The sequence below is a fragment of the Littorina saxatilis genome, linkage group LG2 (assembly GCF_037325665.1).
Source record: "Littorina saxatilis isolate snail1 linkage group LG2, US_GU_Lsax_2.0, whole genome shotgun sequence".
Taxonomy (NCBI): domain Eukaryota; kingdom Metazoa; phylum Mollusca; class Gastropoda; order Littorinimorpha; family Littorinidae; genus Littorina; species Littorina saxatilis.
In genome coordinates this window covers 44,394,213-44,413,943 of record NC_090246.1, presented here as the reverse complement: position 1 = coordinate 44,413,943, position 19,731 = coordinate 44,394,213, and the positions used below count along the sequence as shown (strand labels likewise).

General features: G+C 42.4%; 1 protein-coding gene across 2 annotated transcripts in view; it reads right to left on the bottom strand.

Moving 5' to 3' along the window:
• LOC138955403 (calcium/calmodulin-dependent protein kinase type II delta chain-like) overlaps positions 1-19,731 on the bottom strand; it is a 396,239-nt gene that overhangs the window by 285,914 nt on the left and 90,594 nt on the right. For both annotated transcript variants that reach the window (XM_070327018.1, XM_070327025.1), the window contains exon 7: positions 13,864-13,966. In XM_070327018.1, the coding sequence (XP_070183119.1) occupies positions 13,864-13,966 (103 nt within the window). The remainder of the gene's footprint in view (positions 1-13,863; positions 13,967-19,731) is intronic.

Below are 19,731 nucleotides of genomic sequence, written 5' to 3'. Positions count from 1 at the left end.
GTATCTTTTTATATTTTGCACCTACGCTTAGAGCAGGCATTTTTCTATGTATTAACGTGCATGTTAAGTCAATTACACTCCACCCTTACCTGTCATTGTGCCTCTCAAAAGCCTTTCATGACATAACTTTGAATTACAAAATTAGGGGGTGTGCTTCGGAAATGAACTCTCACACTAAGTGTTTATAAGCTATCTCACCAGAGGTACTTGCAACTAAAAGCCCAATGAATGCACTTCCCTCTGATATGTAGTTCATTAGATTGTGGCTTAGAAAACGTCTTTTATGAGATTTGACATTATCCAGAAAAGTAAAAATGACGTGACGTAACACAGTTTCTGAAATGCAAGGCCTCCTGGTGCCGCTATGTGTTGCACGCAAACAATCTTTTTACTTGCTGTTTAACACCTTCCAATTACTTGATCGTTCACTCAAAAATAGTTACTCTGCTGCCTGCGGTTAAAGGACCATAACAGGCTCTTTTTAAGGTCAGATAAAGCAGTTGGGGTTGATTTAATGATATAGGTAAGCATCTACAGATGCAAAAACCGATCAGTAAATCTCAAGTTTTGTGTTGCATCAGTCTAATTTTACACAAAATGCATGCTCAAAAAGCGACCAAATTCGTCTGCTATGCGAGACTTCAAATTCCCCGCGGCGGCAAGCCCTTGGCTGTGACGTCACAAGGGGGAGCCAGAAGCGAAAGTAGCAACGCTCGGTGTGCGTCTTTGCTGCAGCTGTGGATGCGCGCGTGCTCCCGACATCATGCCGAGAGTGTGCTGCTGCCGAATGTTCGGAGTTGCAAAAAAAAGACTCAGGCTTGAGTTTTTACATTTAGTCAAGGGGAATCGAGACGAGGGTCGTGGTGTGTGTGTGTGTGTGTGTGTGTGTGTGTGTGTGTGTGTGTGTGTCCAAGCAATCTTCGACGAAGGCCGGACTTCGGTATTGCATTTCAGCTTGGTGGCTTCAAAATTAATTAATGACCTTGGTCATTAAAAATCTGAAAATTGTAAAAAAAAAATGTTTTTTTATAAAACGACCCAAATTTACGTTCATCTTATTCTTCATCATTTCCTGATTCCAAAAACATATAAATATGTTATATTTGGATTAAAAACAAGCTCTGAAAATTAAAAATATAAAAATTATGATCAAAATTACATTTTTGAAATCAATTTAAAAACACTTTCATCTTATTCCTTGTCGGTTCCTGATTCCAAAAACTTGGATTAAAAACACGCTCAGAAAGTTAAAACGAAGAGAGGTACAGAAAAGCGTGCTATCCTTCTCAGCGCAACTACTACCCCGCTCTTCTTGTCAATTTCACTGCCTTTGCCACGAGCGGTGGACTGACGATGCTACGAGTATACGGTCTTGCTGAAAAATTGCAGTGCGTTCAGTTTCATTCTGTGAGTTCGACAGCTTGACTAAATGTTGTATTTTCGCCTTACGCGACTTGTTATTTGTTTCTATCCGACTGGGTAACAACTACAACGACGACAATAACACTGACAACAACTCGAAAACCAAGAACAACTACAATGTCAACAACAACAGCTTTACACTGATAAACTGTAGGTGGAACACGATTGATTTGACACGTTACAACCTTGATTTCAACTACGACAACATCAACTTAAATTCGAGAACATAATTATACGTCTTCAACAACATAGCCAACAACAAATCCGATAGAACTTCAACTACAATCACATTGCTGTTCAATGTCAAAACAACAACAAAGTCAGTACATGACATGTGTTTTGTAGTTCCTTTGAAGTTTCGGTCAACCTGAAACGCCCAAATATGAAGCTTATGTGTTTGATTGCATGTGTGTGTATGCTCGTTCAATCGTCAAAACAACAACAAAGTCATAGTACCTGAAAGGAATTCGATCGATACATAAATGTTATTTGCGTTTTTGACCAAAATATGACATTTTACACAGATCGAGACAGTCATTGTTCACCTCGACCGCGCTAGCGGTCTCGGAGAACAATGACTGTCTCGATCTGTGTAAAATGTCATATTTTGGTCAAAAACGCAAATAACGTATAATATTTAGGCGGCCAGCCGAGACTACAAAATAGTGCATGTTTTGTGTCTGTTCAATCGTAAAAACTAAAAGGAATTCTAACCAGAATCGATCAATACATCAATGTTATTTGTATTTTTGACCAAAATACAACATTTTACATAGAACGAGCGCGGTCTCGGAGGAACGCTGACTGTCTCGATCTGTGTAAAATGTCATATTTTGGTCAAAAATACAAATAACTTATTAATTTTTTTTTTTTTTTACCAAGCTGCGTCCAAGTTAGCAGGATTGATACTGGGCTGGCCAAGACAAAAACTGTTTACCCAAGACACTTGAGTGACAACATCTGACACAATGACCTCATAGCATTCTAGCCAAGACTGAATTACCTCCTACACTAAGCTGTGACCTCAAATCAAACAATGACATCATACCTTGATGAAGTGGAGACCTATTTCCTTGAAAGCTTAGTGGATATTTATAGTAGGGGAAGGGCTCCTAATATGGACCACTTTTTGTTTCATGCCGATAACTAGCTTGTTTTCTTGCGAAGAAGTTTCATTTTGTGTTGGGTAGTCCTTCTCTCTAATGTTAACCGTTAACCGTTGGGCCTAATAAGAGTGAAATAGCTCTGATAGGCATTCAGCAAAAATTAAAAGCAGAAACATTCAGAAATAACAGCTATTGTGTTTTCAGCGTAGCAATAGGGCCCGATATTTAGACGAGACAAGTATAATGCCGACGAGTCGCATTATACTTGTTCCGAGTCTAAATATCGGACCCTATTGCTACGATGAAAACACAATAGCGTTTATTTATTTATTTTATTTTATTTTATGCAATTTATATCGCGCACATATCTCAACCACGGATTCAAGACGCATGGATTTATTTATGCCGTGTGAGATGAAATTTTTTACACAATATATCGTGCATTCACATCGGCCAGCAAACGTCAAGCCTATTAGGGCGAGCATTCACCTTTCACGGCCTATTATTCCAAGTCACACGGGTATTATATAGCTATTCTGACATTAAATTCTGTGTTAAAATCATGTTTTTGTCAGCAACAAGTACCAGAATGGTCCATGTCGTTGATTGCAGACGACGGTTCCCTTTCCGCATGAAGCCACGGAAATAACCGAACATTGTCATTGAAAAAAACCCGGACATGTATTACGGAGAAAACTCAAGATAACCGGATGTTTAGCATTACGTCAATATGCGAGGAATCATATGACGTCATGACGTATCATGCTTGCCTACGTAGATTGCATGTTCGAAAGTCTGACTTCTGTTGGGAATTCGCGTGGTGAAGACTGCGGTAAATCTGCAGATGATAAGAGAACAAGGATTGTCTCAGAAGAAATGACTAAATGTTTCAGATCGGTAACTTCATTTCAACATTGCACTATACAATGGACGTTCTATGTGACAGGAGAGTTTGCTGATTATCAGATTGCAGCTTCTGGAAATTTGCAAGGTTTGTTGCCTGTTAAAGAACTGGATTTTACACGTAATGTATGTCATGTACATTTAAGCAACAACAAAAACACACACAAAGCAAATGGTATCGTCTGTCGACTTGTCACATAAACAAACCTGGCGAGGTATGCGTGTACTTTATACACGTGGAAGAAACCGGAACCATGCGTCTTTGTTGTTGCCGATATGCTTTTGGATATTGGCAAAAATGGCTGACTTCCGTAGAATTATGCTTTGATGATCGGAAAAGGGATGTGCGAGACCATCCAATCACAGCCCTCGAATAGCTATATTGGCCCAATATGGACCAGTGAAGCGGCCTTCACGAATCACTGTAAAAAGCCCCCTATACTTCAAAATAGCATGATTCAACTTAGTGTGCAAGTCAGACTAATCAAAATATGCTTTAGATTTATCTGTTTTGGGTTGTTGAGAGCATTATTTGAAGCACACCAGGAAACTAAAGAAGCTTATCAAAAACAGAGTGAAAATAAGTGAAATTATCAACTTCCACTAAAAGAAGACTATTTGTTATATTGTTTGGAAATCTCGAGGGTTATAGTTATAGGTTATTTTCAGCAAGCTTCTTAATGAATTAATGAAAATAGCCTTTAGCTTTTATTTTCTTTGATTTGTTGAAGGTGGTCCCATATTAGGGGACATACACATACTTTGAGATTTTGCTATTATTTTTTGTTTGCAGTAGAAAATCAGGGTCAACACTGCTTAAATGTAACAAATACGGTCTGAGCTGTTAGCAATTTTTGTGTGATAAAAGCTTTGGCTGTGGACAGAAACGAGTCCGTTTTAGGCGGCAAATTTAGAGTGAACGCTGCCAAAAGTGAAAAAAAAAGAGAAAAAGCCAACAGTTTTGAGGTTTGTGTATCTGCAACTGTTTTGACATGAGCAAGTTATCCAGAGAGGGTGAATACAGCGAATGAAATTGTTTTGAGCGCTCTAGCGCTGTTAGTTTGTCAGAACAGGAGGTGCCATATTAGGAGCCTTTCCCCTACTTAGTGGTATATCTTCCAAATTTGTGTCATGTCCGGAGATCATCAACACCTGCAAGTGTGGGAAATTTGGTGGCTCTTCTATAAAGCCTCAAAAACATCAGAAGTATTTTCAATGTTAAGTTTTTATGAACCAAACATGACCCCGATGTGATCCCAACATGTGATGAGGGTCAAACATACTGAGGTCACGTCGGAAGGTCATCAAACCCTAGAAGTGTGCCAAGTTTCAAAGCTCTGGCTTCAACAACTTTCGAGATAACCTTAATGTAGTTTTTTGTCTACGGCCTGCCTAACACCGCTCATTGCTAAGACTCGTCTGATTACTCAGGGGAGTCAAAAAGAAAGGATTGCGGTTTGGGTTTTTTCTGTTCACGAGGATGAAGAGTGTATTGTTCACTTTATTTTATCATTATATTATGAAATGTATAAATGAATCTTTCAGGAATACGGTTTGTCTCGTATCACACCAAACCAGCGCAATTTCTTTGTCGTGTTTGGCACCGAGAGAGACAGAAGAATACAAAACAAAGCTAACGAACATAGTGTGCATGCCGATGTGGCATGCATTCACCTATTTTTTGTTGTAATTACGTTTGCTCAAGCCATGGCACGGTGTGAAGCAAGTAAACCGTGTTTTTATCATGGCACCTTGTTGTGACCTGTTTTTGGGGAGCGTTACTATTTTTACGTGAGACTCACGTGCTCCTTGTTCAGTTGTTGTGTCCTGGTTTTGGGGTGAGCCCTGCGAAACTGCGTTGTAAGTTTTAGAATACGTGTGACTCACGTGTTTTTAGTTTTTAATGTCAGCTAGTTCTTTGATCTTCTTTCTGTAAAATATACCGTTTTAAGTTTTGAGCATGCACGGAGTGCGTGATCGGTTATTGATTGGTTGTAAAATAGTAGTCTCACCCGATTCTGTCTTAGGAATGTTGTTGGTTGGTCAATATGGTGACTTTTGAATAACTATTCCATGTTAGGTTTTTGTTTCCATAAATACCACTGCTTGACTGCTTCTCTTCAGTCGATCTGAGGGTTTTAGGAAGTGTTTGGATTTTCGTTCTGTAAACGTATGAAGGTTAACAAGTGAACCAATGGAGTGTTTCTTGTTATGTTTTAACGTCAACGTAATGTTCTTGGAGACAGTTGTTTCTCAAGTGTGAATTGTTTTGTGCCCTTCGTTTGAGAGGCAACACGTTTTTGGTACTGCTGGTCAACCCACACAGCGCATAAGGTAATTTTGTTGTTACTTGTTTGTGTTGTATTTTGGTCGCCATTTTGTAATGACTTTGTTTTGTGAGTTGTTTACGTTTAACGTGAGTTGGAAGTCTGACTTGTTGTAGTGTTTCTTTATTGTGTGTTCAACTGTTCTAGTTTTGTGAACGTACAGCAATGTTTTGTAGACGCTAGAAAGTCGCTAATGTTTATGATAACTTGTGTTTTCTGTGGTTAACGAAGTTCGAAGTGAAACGTTTTCTCTGACTTATCCAGCCTTACGTTAAAGGAATTTAGGTAAAAGAGCTTGCGGTCTTTGGTGATCGTTTGTAAACGGGCTTATTTCTAATAACGCTATTGAGGGAAAGTGGATGAGTAAATATCTTGTTTGTGACTTTGATTAACGCAGGAACGTTGTCGTTAGGAGACTTTTTGGTATGACAGTTTGCTTTGTATTCCTGGCCTGATGAGTCAACGTTTTGTATTTTCCTGAAAGTAGCCATTTTGGATTTAAACGTATGTATGCTAAGTTTCTTGAGTATTCTTAGTGCTTATGGTATTGTTGAACGTAAGGAACGTAATTCTTTATTGTTGTTGAAGGACTAACCAACGAGTGTTTGGTATTTGTAACTTTCTTGTCTGTTTGTCTTCGCCTGTCTTGTGATTGTTTATTTTTCTTGTTTTTACTTCTTGTGTCTTGTTAATGCATTTGATACTTTTGCCATGTCTAATAATTTGTTTTCTTTTCTCTTTTTCTTTCTGTTTAGTTTTTTACCGCAATACGTAGTACTGTAACTATATATATGCATTACTGATACCTAGTATCAGATGTAAATTAATAAACCAGTATTTTTGCGCGTTATCGCTTGTAAACCTGTGTTTGTCATTTCGTATGAACAATTCGTAGTACCAGCCTCGCACACGAAGGCGCGCACACATAGAGTAACTGAGTGTGAGAGAGAGAGAGAGAGAGAGAGAGAGAGAGAGAGAGAGAGAGAGAGAGAGAGAGAGAGAGAGAGAGAGAATCAGATTGTTTTATTCGCGAAAACACATGGTTTATAGCGAAAGGGTGTTGTCGAAGTACAAAGCTTTCTGGAAACCGAAGCATGCACGATCTCGAAAAGTTCTCGTTAGTGAAAGTCCGATAGCGAGTCTGTGGACATAGGTGTAAAGAGTTGTCCGTCACACACAGGGGTCTTTGTTCTTTCTTTCTTTCTTTATTTGGTGTTTAACGTCGTTTTCAACCACGAAGGTTATATCGCGACGGGGTCTTTGTTCATTTTACCGCTAATCTCTTAACATCTGTTAACAATGCAGTTCGAGGATCAGCCTTGGTACAATCTCACGACTGCCGCCAAAACATTCAGGTCTCTGGTCGCCTGCCTTCTCTCTTCTGCGAAGTCGTCTTTGATCAGAGGTTTCCATCTTTTCAGACAGCGCATTGAATAGTCTTCCAGTTCTGTAACCTCTGCTTTTTTTCGTTTTGATGTACCAATTAGTCACTCTCCTTTCTCTTATGTCGTATCTAAGCACGATGTCGTCTGATTCGCAAACAAGCACGTTCTGGTCAAATCGCTTGTCGAGCACCGCGTTGTGTATGGACTGATTTCGGCGGATGTCCCTCACTGGCCTCAGCCTTCCCTGCTTCTTCACATGTCACTTCACCTAGATATCATCAAGGAAAAAGCCAGCCTTTTCTGCACTGTTCTCAATTAACACGTTCCTCTACTGTATATTATCCTTAGCGGATTATGACTTTATTCAGTTATTCTGCAGAAAAACAAAAATGCTGGAGAAAAACTGTTTGTTTCTGCAGCATTTCTGCATAATGTCATCTTTCGCGAGAGCAACGTTTTTTTTCTGCAGTAAAACAGTTTTACTGCAGTAAAATTGAAATCAAGAATGCTGCAGTAAAACGGTGATGTTGTTTTACTGGAGAAAAACTGTTTACACTTTTTCTTCAGCATTTTGGCATTATTCAGTTATTCTGCAGAAAAACAGAAATGCTGGAGAAAAACTGTCTTTTCTGCAGCATTTCTGCATAATGTCATCTTTCGCCGAAGCAACAGGTTTTTCTGGAGCAAAACATTTTACTGCAGTAAAATTAGGTAGTCCAAAGCCTCTTTCCCGAGTTGTCCCAAAGCCGGAGTAATCCCGTTTTGCTAAAGGTTCACAAATGATTTCTGGTGTAATTACGTACCGCATGTAATAACAAGAAGGGCAAAGCCCATACGACTCACATGCTTGACCTTGACCTTAACTAAACCTAGCAATGACATCATACACTAAGAACTGCTTTACACATTTTTCCTACCAAAATACATGTGACCTTGACCCAAGGTCAAGGTCATCCAAGGTATTGCAACACAAAGCTGTTAATTCAAGACATAGGAAGTACAATGGTGCTTATTGGCTCTTTCTACCATGAGATATGGTCACTTTTAGTGGTTCACTACCTTATTTTGGTCACATTTCATAAGGGTCAAAGTGACCTTGACCTTGATCATATGTGACCAAATGTGTCTCATGATGAAAGCATAACATGTGCCCCACATAATTTTTAAGTTTGAAACAGTTATCTTCCATAGTTCAGGGTCAAGGTCACTTCAAAATATGTATACAATCCAACTTTGAAGAGCTCCTGTGACCTTGACCTTGAAGCAAGGTAAACCAAACTGGTATCAAAAGATGGGGCTTACTTTGCCCTATATATCATATATAGGTGAGGTATTGAATCTCAAAAACTTCAGAGAAAATGGGAAAAATGTGAAAAATAGCTGTTTTTTAGGCAACATTTATGGCCCCTGCGACCTTGACCTTGAAGCAAGGTCAAGATGCTATGTATGTTTTTTGGGGCCTTGTCATCATACACCATCTTGCCAAATTTGGTACTGATAGACTGAATAGTGTCCAAGAAATATCCAACGTTAAAGTTTTCCGGACGGACGTCCGGACGGACGGACGTCCGGACGGACGGACGGACGGACGGACGGACGGACGACTCGGGTGAGTACATAGACTCACTTTTGCTTCGCATGTGAGTCAAAAAACTGAATGAAACAAAAGTTTGAAGTCTTATCTTGGTTTCTGTGGTGATGGTTGTTTGTATTTGTTGCGCTAGAACAGATAACAACTCTCAAACCGAGGGCCCCGTGACCACCGGATATTGCGTCACGCTCTGTGGCATGTCAGGCCTGACAGTATGCTCACACAATCTCAGAGTGCTTCGCGTTGTTTCATTGGTTGACCTAGAAATGATAACCAATTAAAAGCTTTGTTTCTCAGCTTCATTTACATGTAACATTAAGCGGGATCGGACGTTGGCAAGAAAACGTGCAAAGCAAATGAAATATTTGATATAATTTTTTGGAAGTTTTGCGATGTACAATCGATCTCAAAAGGATATCATCAGAAAGAAGAAGTATTCGACTAATTAATGCGGTATATTTCTTGCCTAAACGTTATTTGTACGCCGAGCACTTGACAGGAGAAAAACGTAAACAAAGCCGTTTGTGCAACCCAGTCACCCTGAGCCGTGATGGCCGAAGCTTGTTCACAGCCCTGTCGAGCGACTGAAGACATCGCCGATTCTCGGCCTCGTCCATGCGAATCATGGAATCTCAAATCCTGATTCATATTGTTTTTATCAGTTATAAATAAAATCTGTGCGGATACATGCGAGTAATGCCAGCGGTGTTGTCACGGCTTCTGAAGAAAACAGAAATCATAGTTCACGAAGGTGGAGACTGCCACAGTTTCCTGGAAACCCCAGTTGACTTAGACTTTGTGTCTACTGCACTCTCAAAACTTAACTTAAAAAGAGGAGAGCTGCTTAGTGAGGTAACTGAGGTGAAACTAAAAGCAACTCTGCCGTGTGCTGAAAAAACCGAGTAAGTCCACTGACGCTACTTCCGAGAAAAACGACTTTTACTGTTTGATAAAATGTCTCAAAAGTGATGATTATCTAGATCAAACCACCGAGATAATAAGATAAAGAGCATTAATTTACGTTTAAAACCCGATTTTCATAATAATCTTGATGGATGGTTTTGGTTTTGTTGGGCATTTTGTGGACTTACTTGGTTTTACCACTTTTCCCCCCAATATCAGATCTAACAAAAAATGCGCAGATCTAAGCAAGCGGACTTACTTGGTTTTACCAGAATATTTGGAAGAAGTAGTGTTGCCAAGAGAAATAACAAAACAGTGAAAATAACACTACGAATTTGCACAAGATGGAGAGAGAGAGAGAGAGAGAGAGAGATCGAGAGGGGGGGAGAGACTAGACAGGGAGTGAGAGAGAGAAGAGAAAGCAGGGGGGGGGGGGGGGGAGGGAGCAGGATGGAGGGAGAGGGAAAGAGGGGTGGAGAGAGGGAGAAAGAGAGGGAGGGTGAGAGGGAGGGGGGGGAGAGCTATGGAGGGAGAGATAAATGGGGAGGAAGAGAGAGATATAGGAATGGACCGAGGGAGAGAGAGGGAGGGGGGGGGGATGGATTGAGGGATTGAGTGAGAGAGAAGGGGGAAGGGAGGGAGAGAGAGGAAGGAAAGGAGGGAGGGAGAGGGGAAGGAAGAGAGAGAAAGAGAGGGAGGGAGAGACTTAGTGGGCGGCACTAATCTTCCAGCTCCAGATAAACCCGTTTTATTTCTTTGTCTGTGTATATGTGTTTACAGATCTGTTGATGCTGATCATTTTGATGTAAAGTTCATGTTGGTAGGACAGTTAGAAGCTGAAATATATCCTTTTAAAGATTTCGACGTGTTTGAACGGTACAATTGGACGATTTTCCCAAGTTTGGGTTCTTCAATTCAATTATTTCTTACCCGTACATTTTGGAAAAAATTGAGCTAAAAGTCTTAGATATGGAGAGGTAATCTGTTCAAAATTAGCTTCATATTTCTTGTTTTGGTTTCACAGTGAGGCTCCAAAGTTGACGATTTCTTATTCTTGAAAAAAGTGAGTTTAAAAGGCCTAAAATTGCACTTTTCAAATGTACATAACTACTAAACTAATTCACCTACAGAATGCAAATTTACATCACTGTGCTCAGAATAAAAAGATCTACAAGACCATGCAAGTTATAACCTTTAATTCTGGAGTTTGATAAATCACTTTTGAGTACCTAGTAAAATTGAAATCAAGAATGCTGCAGTAAAACGGTGCTGTTGTTTTACTGCAGAAAACCTGTTTACACTTTTTCTAGTTAACCTTATCAAATGTCCTGAGCTCTTCGGCATCAATAGGACATTCGACTGCTTTCAGACATTTTAATAGGACATTATACTTTTGTGCAAAACACAAAATCATGTGCACATACACATATCAGTATATGCACCAGCATTGTGTGCGTATATTGTTTTATTACTTTTGTTTCAAACAGGACACACACAAAAAAGAAACAAACAAACTAAAAAGGAAACGAAAACTTACTTTGATTGGCACACAAACTGCATGATTTCCTGACAGAGCTTTTTCTTGACAGATTCGACAAAACAATTTGCCTATATAGATGGTCTCTTTGCTGTCAAATTCTAACCAACTAGTGTTAAACAGGGTCAGCCATGAATAGTTAACTTTATCAAAAAGACCTTTTGTATGAATTTCCTGCTGTACCGACACCATCTACAAGTGACGAAACTTTACTTTCCGTGATTGTGGAGGTTTCAGCGGCGACACTGTCATTTTCCAGAATTATGCTATTGCTAGCCGTGTTTTCACATGTTCTTGGCCCAAATGTAACACACGATGCCGATGAAACGCCAAACGTGTTTAGCTTTTGCTGTTCTTTGGCAGGCTTTAGTTTTTTTCGGTGGCATAATTCAGTGCCGTGCGCTTCATCTCTAACCGAAAGCAAATTAAAGCAGACGCGAGCCTTGGTCAGTTGGAGTTGTCTCCCGTACTCCTAACTTTAGTGTGCTGTGGACGGGTGTACGCAAACGGTTCATACCGCAAACGGTTCGGAAAATGCAAGATCTGCACTGCACAGCTTCAGTGCACCTGTACGCGAGAGCGCTCGGTCGCTTTTTGAAGATTTCTATCATGAAAGGAAAATGATCAAATAACGCGCTGTCCGAAGGAATGGAGTTCTTATCGGACAATGACAGCGCTCAGTTGAAAACGATAGGACATCTGACCACCATGCGGCTATGTGAATCGGACATTTGAGCCTTTTAATCGGTCTATGTCCGATGCCCAACGACATCCCTGCAGGTTTGACTTTTCAGTGGAACGTGTAGTGATATTGTAATTTTGCTGCATTATTTCTTTTGTTTTCCGTGTTTGTTTTCATACTAATGTGGTGAGTACAATATTTGATACAATTTTCTTGTTTTTATGCATTCTTGGGTTAAGTTTTGTCCTACTTCAACTTGATCGTGCTGACTTTTACTTTCACCTGAATCGCCAGAACAATCAGAAATAACACAGAAAAATCTGGTTTTTACTGTTTTGATCAACATTACCAACAGTCACAAAAACAAATCAGTATGCATTGAATGTTCTTAAATGAAAGCAATCAACCCAGTTACGTTTATGAGATTGGTTGATTAACCTTTTAACTACCAAGTTTATTGTTGTGTAGACTCCCTCAGCTCCCAAGTTATTTTGAGCAGAGACGGTCAAAAACGGGTATGCGTGTTTAAATTATTATTACTCAGTTTCTCTTTGTCAGATTGATAAAAAAAATTGGTATGTTATTGGATAGGGATCAAACTTCAAAGAGTATGTGTTCTTCTTCTTGGTGGTATGTATGTCGCAGTGTTATCATGATTTATCTACCTGTTGACCTGTCAATAAAGTTGAAAAATTACGCTTACTTGTTGCTCCGGTATATCATCCGTTTCGCTGTCACTTGTTGATATTCATTGAACGATCAAAGTAGGTCAGATCAGCAGTGTTCACAGAAATGCTGATGTCGAAGCCAGAATCTTCTAATTGATGTCTATTTTCGTGGAGATAATCCAGCATAGTCATGAAATCAGGATCACTGTCATGTCGGCACCAAGCGCCCAACAAATTTGGTGAAAAAAGATCGATTGTAACTCTCACAGAGATCGAAAGCACATGGGGAAAAAACAAGGCGGAAGTGAGACAATCCCACAATGCATTTGCAACCGTCTTATTACTACTGCTCGCGCACAACAACCGCAAACAACCGAAACAGACGCTACACCGGCGAGGGGCGGTATCGGGCGGTATGGGAATGGCGGCAATGGCGGAAGACGGGCGGTATCGGGCGGTATGGTAGTTAAAAGGTTAAAGTGGGTAGGGTGGTGGGTCTCCAGCTTTACTGCTGCATAGCTGGTTCTGAGCTGCAGTGCTCCTCTGCAGAGCCTGATTCCAGAGAAGTGCCTTGCCTGAATGGCTGGCGATGAAAGAGTTAACATGGCTCAGGCGATGAAAGGGTTAACATGGCTCAAACAACCTTGATATGAGGTAAAATGACTTAAATCGGTCAACAAAAAAGCTTCAGTGTCCATATATTTAGTTGATTTAAAGATCTTTCCATGAGTTATTTAGCTAATTTGATTTCATAACGTTATTGTATGATTCATTATTCATCAAAATTCCAAAACACGAAAAATCTCGATTTTTGTCCAATTTTTACCCCGTGTTTAGATTTAAATAAACAAAGTAATTACTTAATCTTTGAACTTCGGAGCTGAATTGCAGTCCAATTTTTACCCCGTGTTTAGATTTAAATAAACAAAGTAATTAATTAATCTTTGAGCTTCGGAGCTGAATTGCAATCCCATAGTCCGTACTGAGTCAAAGAATGTTTGACCAAAGTTTCAATCAATTTCCTGGAAAAATGAGGTCAAGACAGTATGGCCTCCAATCATTTGCAAAAAGCTGGATATGACGACTCATCAAACACGTTTATTGAAAAAATGAAGAAAAAACGCGTCTAGAGATATGATCTGGAAGAATTCACATGCAAAGTTTCATAAACATCTGTCAGACAGTTTTTTAGGAACCGCATACACGCACACATACACACACACAGACACACACGCACACACACCATCAACCTTGTCACGATTTCCAGTCTACCTGAAAAAATTTAATCAAAACTTGACTAAATGTAAAAACTAAGCAGCAAGTGCTCAGGATTACATACCAAACCATGCTTGCTGGTCCCCCTGGACCTCAATAGCCAGGCCAAAGTCTGCCAACTTGACAGCAGCCCCCTTTGCTTTGCTGGCCAGCAGAAGGTTCTCTGGCTGAAAACAATAAATACACACAGCCTATGTAAGCAAGAGGCAGTCTGCAAATACTTGTAACTGTAACTATACAGGCTTATAAACATGGTTCATTGTAGTTTTTAATGCGAACCTACCTTTTGATTTAGAATCCAAGAGAAAATGAAATCTGCATAAGCATGATGACAATACATTCATTCGTTAAAGCAAGTTTTTCAATATTCCATAACCACACTTACCATTTTCACAATGCTCGTTCTTTCTTTCTTTATTTGGTGTTTAACGTCGTTTTCAACCGTTCAAGGTTATATCGCGACAGGGAAAGGGGGGAGATGGGATAGAGCCACTTGTTAAATGTTTCTTGTTCACAAAAGCACTAATCAAAAAATTGCTCCAGGGGCTTGCAACGTAGTACAAGTACGACTCACCTTTGTCGCAAGTAATCAGAATCAACAAGAAAAGCAATTTAATGTTTATACGTCTTGCCTTCGTCGTGTCCCATTACAGTGGAACGCCCCAATACAAGACCCCCCATTAAATTTCTGTTCCAGCTTCATAAAACAATGTTCAAGAGAACGTTCACATCCAACTAATTGACACAAACTTGATCCTAATGTGAACTAGCCTCATGCTCAACACCCTCCAAATTTTGAAAAAGACTGTTGTATTGTTTTTGTTTTTTTACAAGAACCAAAATAATCAATAATTTGCTTGACTTAATAGATTTTTGGCTGGCAAAGACAAAATTTGTGTACCAGCGTGATTTCATTTCTGACACTATGACTCAATAACATGTCATTACTAATACTACTAATAGTCTAGCCAAGACCAAAATAAACAAGACACTAAGCTGTGACCAAATCAAACAACGGCATCATAGCTTGATGAGGTCAAGGCTTATTTTCTTGATAGCTCTGTGGATATTTTCAGGGGCGAAAATCTTTTCCAGCTAACATTTTCATGCTGTGACTCTGAAATTTGACAAAAACAAGCCACATTTTGGTCATGTCTCAGCATGCTGAACATTTTTTTCCAAAGGTGGAGTGAAACACATTTATACCCACCTGGTTAAAAATGATGGCACCTTATCATAGACTATATCTTACTATGCTGATATCGTTTGTGAGACATGTCTGTTATCATTTGCTAACAGTCAGCATATTAGAAATAAGTTTTATTACAGTTTAATTCGACCAAAAGAAATTTCGAAGTGACCCCGCGAACCTGAGGATATAACATCCGGTTTCGCCGAATATGCGTCTTCTAACCGGAAATGGACCGAGATTCGCGAATCGGACTACCTGGTAGCCCGATTATGCAGCCCTGATAAATTGTAGCCATAGTTATCCACACGATAGCTATGCTGCCATGTCAAAGAAGCTATATCTTCCTAAGTACGCTGAGAATCGATGGTGTTCAGTCAAACCTGTTATTGGAACCGCCCTTGGTGTTTCTCTTGCGGACGCCGCGTATGTTTGTACACAGTACATAATCGACGGTGTTCAGTAACACTTGTTAGTAACCGCCCGCGATAGTTGTGCTATCAGGAGCCCTGCTATTTACTGTGGTTCCATTGCGGGCGCCGTGTATGTTCTGCACGCAGTACATGGTCGGCTGGTTAAATTGCGGATCAGAATTCGCTGCGCTCGGTGTTCCCAAGAGGTCACCCATCCTAGTCCTAACCGAGCTCGAAGTTGCTTAACTTCTGTGGTCGGACGCGAACCAATGCTTAGGGCATGGTAAGAGACGCCTGTGAAGGGGTCTGTGTTGGGTGGGTGTAGCGCTGGGGATACCCTGAGTTATCCAGTTCGGTTCGGTTCCAACTGGTTTCTGTCATGAATGGGTGAATCCCCGAGAGGCTTTAGCGCTAGCTGGAAAGGTCTCTTGTGTACTCTCCCTAGCGAGTAGCCGTGGATTCCATTTGACCTAGGATGAAAGCAAGAGTCCTAGTGGGTGCTTGCTGTAGTGTCAACATGGAACGAATCGTGCCTGAAGTTTGTCCACTCGTTACTGAGGAGGACGAACGCTCCAGGTGACCGCAAGAAAATCATGCCAAGGTATGTGAATCCTTGGGATGGTGTGAGCTTCGATTTGAACTGTTGATCGAGAACCCCAGAGAGTGGGCTTCTTGAAGGACAATCTGTGTCTGTTGAGTGCTTAAAGACCGATTGTGGTTCCAAAATACGCCAGACTTCAAGGGAACCTCGAAGTTGAATGCCCTGTTGGCGCATAACTGTTTGATCACCATGATGAAGGACCATGGTGTCAGTGACAGTCCAATGTCAGCGCTCGAAATAGATAGATCTTGGTGTCCCAACAGAAGTGCAGTCGCTTCCTGTCTGCGGGATACATGATTAAGTGGAAGTAAGCTTCCGTCAGATCTATCGAGGTCACCTAGTCTCCTGGACGTAGAGCATTCCTGACCAAGGCTGGAGCCTCCCTTTTGACCTGATCGCTCTCGAAAAGATTGTTGCTGAGAGCAAAAGGGTAGAGTGAGTCAGTCGGTGCTCGTGTAAGAGCGCGAAAAATGGTCTAGGAGATAGAAGTCGGCTCTAGAGAGGCGCGACCTATCTCCTCGATGTAAGCGAGCGTGACGTCTGAGTACATGATACCAGAGTCCTTCTCGGTGGGAAAAAGCTCCGGGTAGAGCATAAGCGTTCCTGATGTTCCTTGAACCTTTGGGAACGCTCACCTTCCTCTGAACAGTAGCTGTGAATCACAGCCTGTTCCAATTCGGTTAGCCAAGAGTAGGCTGCTGCTGGTGCATGGCCTGTTTTGAGTGTTTGCCCCAGCTTGGCTGGAAGTGTGACGCAGTTCTGCTTTTCTGCGTTGAAGTCTGTGTCTAACGAAGGCAAAGACTCATTATACTCATGGATTGTGACAGGAAACGCTGATGAATGAACATGGCTGTGACCTTGAACGTCGTTACCCCTCGAGTATGTTTGACCAAGGATGCAGAAAACCGGCAGTCATGTTGGTCTCGAACTGGCTTCGAATACTTCTTGCCTCGGCAGAAGAAGCTAAAGGAAGTCAGGGCAGGTTCCGGTTGGGAGACCGGAAAAGGAGGTGTGTACGCATTAGCCAAAAGCTGTCGTGCATGACCTTCTTGCTACTTGGTCTTATGAGTCTGTTCATCTGCGTTCGATTCTAAGACGAATGCTGATAGACTCGTTGTAATCGGTGTAGCGGCGTGAAACGACGAATGATGGGACAGAAAATGTCCATAATCGTTGTTTCCTGATGAAACTAGACGGTCGGAGGAACCGGAAACCGGAAAGCAACAGACCGGAAGTTGTCTTCTACCACTTCGTGCCCCAGCAGAGAAAGATGGTAGGAGGTAGCAGCCGGAAGTGAGAGAGGCGTCTGTTCGTCAGCAGTTGACTCGAAGTCAAAAACCGAGACAGAAACACTGACCTCCGAGAAGGGTCCGGAAAGGACGCGTGATGGGACGGGATGTGTCTGTAATCAGCGGTTCCTGACGCAACGGTGTGGTCGGCGTAACCGGAGACTGGAAACCCAACTGACCGCCAGTTATCCTCTCCCGATGTTTGGGCTAGGCCTCTGCCAATGGGGGCAGGTTTAGTCAACACCTGAGCCATGTGGTATGCCACGGAAGGGGATTCTTCGAACCTGAAGTATCGAGAGTCCTCCTTCGCAACTTGGAAGTCGTCAGCCGCCGAAGGGGGGCACACGGAAGTGCCGTCCAATGACGATGCGACTTCCGGAAAGTACCTAGAGGTAACCTCTGCCGCAAGCTCGAGCATCGCTCGCGGCTTGGACGGAAGTGAGGTACACGTCTGCTCGTCCGTAGTTGACTGTGTGCCAAAAAACGGAAGCAGAGTCGCTGACACCCTGGGAAGGTGGCGAATAGGTAGCGTGATAGGACAGGGCATGTCCGTAATCCGCGTTACCTGACACAGCCGCACGGTCGGCGTATCCGGAAACCGGAGGCTCGACTGACCGGAAGTTCTCCTGTACCAGCCGATGCGTCTGCAGAGGGAGGTGGTACGAGGAGGCAGCGGCTTCCGGGTGAGTGTCAGCAACCAGAAGTGCGGAAGTCACTGTGGCCGAATCCGGATGTGACTGGTTTCCGTAATCCACGATACCTGACACATCGGTACGGTCTGCTGACCCGGGAACCGGAGGCTCGACTGACCGGAAGTTCTCCTGTACCAGCCCATGCGTCTGCAGAGAGAGGTGGTACGAGGAAGCAGTGACTTCCGGTTGAGTGTCAGCAACCGGAAGTGCGGAAATCACTGTGGCCGAAGCCGGATGTGACTGGTGCTGCGTGCAGGGATGTAGCTACATATTCATACCTATAGGACAAATGTCCTAGCTCTTCAGCATCAATAAGACATTTGACCGCTTTCAAAAATTTCAATAGGACCTCAGAACTGTTTCATTTTCAAGAATGACGCTCGCCGTGTTCCCCACTGTTTTTGACCCTAATGTAGCACAGGATGCCGTTGAATAAACAAATACGTGTTCAGCTTCTGTTGAACTTTGGCAGGCTTTATTTTTATTTTTCGGTGGCATAACTCAGTGCGCTTCGTCAAAATGTCTCGAACTGAAAGCAAAAGCAGACGCAAGACTAAGTCAGTTGGAGTTGTCTTCCATACTCCTAACTTTAATGTGCTGCAGACGGGTGTCACCCAAACGCAAGATCCGCATTGCACAACTTCAGTGCAGCTGTACGCGAGAGTGCTTGGTCGCTTTTTGAAAATGTGTATCTTGAAAGGAACATTAACGAATATCGCGCTGTCCGAAGGAATTGAGTTCTTATCGGACAATGCCAGTGCTCAGTTCAAAACGATAGGACATCTGACCGCCATGCGGCAATGTGAATCGGACATTTGAGCCTCTAAATCGGTCTATGTCCGATGTCCGACGCCTAACGACATCCCTGTGCGTGGACTGCGGCCGGAAGCCATGCCCGTAGGCCAGTCCGTGTTCCGGTCCCTCTGCGCAGCCTGAGCGAACGACTGAGGGTGGAGCACACATACCTTGCACGGAGTGACCGTGCACTGACCGAGTCCCCGAGGGCACAAGCGTATCCAAACCATGTCTCGAAAGAAGGTGGAGAGGTAGAGGCCGGTCAAGGAGAGACCTGTCTCCCGTAGGAGAGTGCCTAGTTGCGTGACTTCCGGCACTACCCGGTAAGTACACGCTGTAAGGCAGGTCTGAAGCGGAAGCTAGCAAGGTGCCCGCCACGTCGTAACCGGAAGCGCCGGTCGACGTCGAGGTGGAAGAAGCTCCTCTGCTGACCGTGGTAGAAGGAAACGTCACGGTGGCCAGGGAATCCCTATCCCCCACAGAGGGGGGAAGGGGGAAGCTGCTAGCTGTGAAATTCTTCTGCATCTCCGTCGAAACAAGTGTGCGTATCTCTGGAATGAGAGACGAAAGCAAAGAAGCTACCAGAGATTGATGCTCTGGCAGCGTAATGGCGGACGAAGTTGACGGTATCCCGGCGGGGACATGAGCTAATGTCTCGCGCGGAGAAGAAATTGGTACAGCGAAAACAGTGTTATCAGCGTCTGTTACATGTACAATTGCCTCAGAGGGTCTCTTCTTACTCTTAGTTTTCTTTCCCTCTAGCTTCGAGCTACCTAGCTTTGCCTTTGTCAGAGTCAGTCATCTTGACTGAAATGTAAACAAACTACTACTGAAGTAAATTTTATACCAGTAGTGAGCGAAGTATTTTAAGGTCAAAATTACAAACGCCAAACAATAAACAGGAATGATCTCATCCACTGGTGCGAAGAGGACAGGTTGGTGACCGGTGAGTC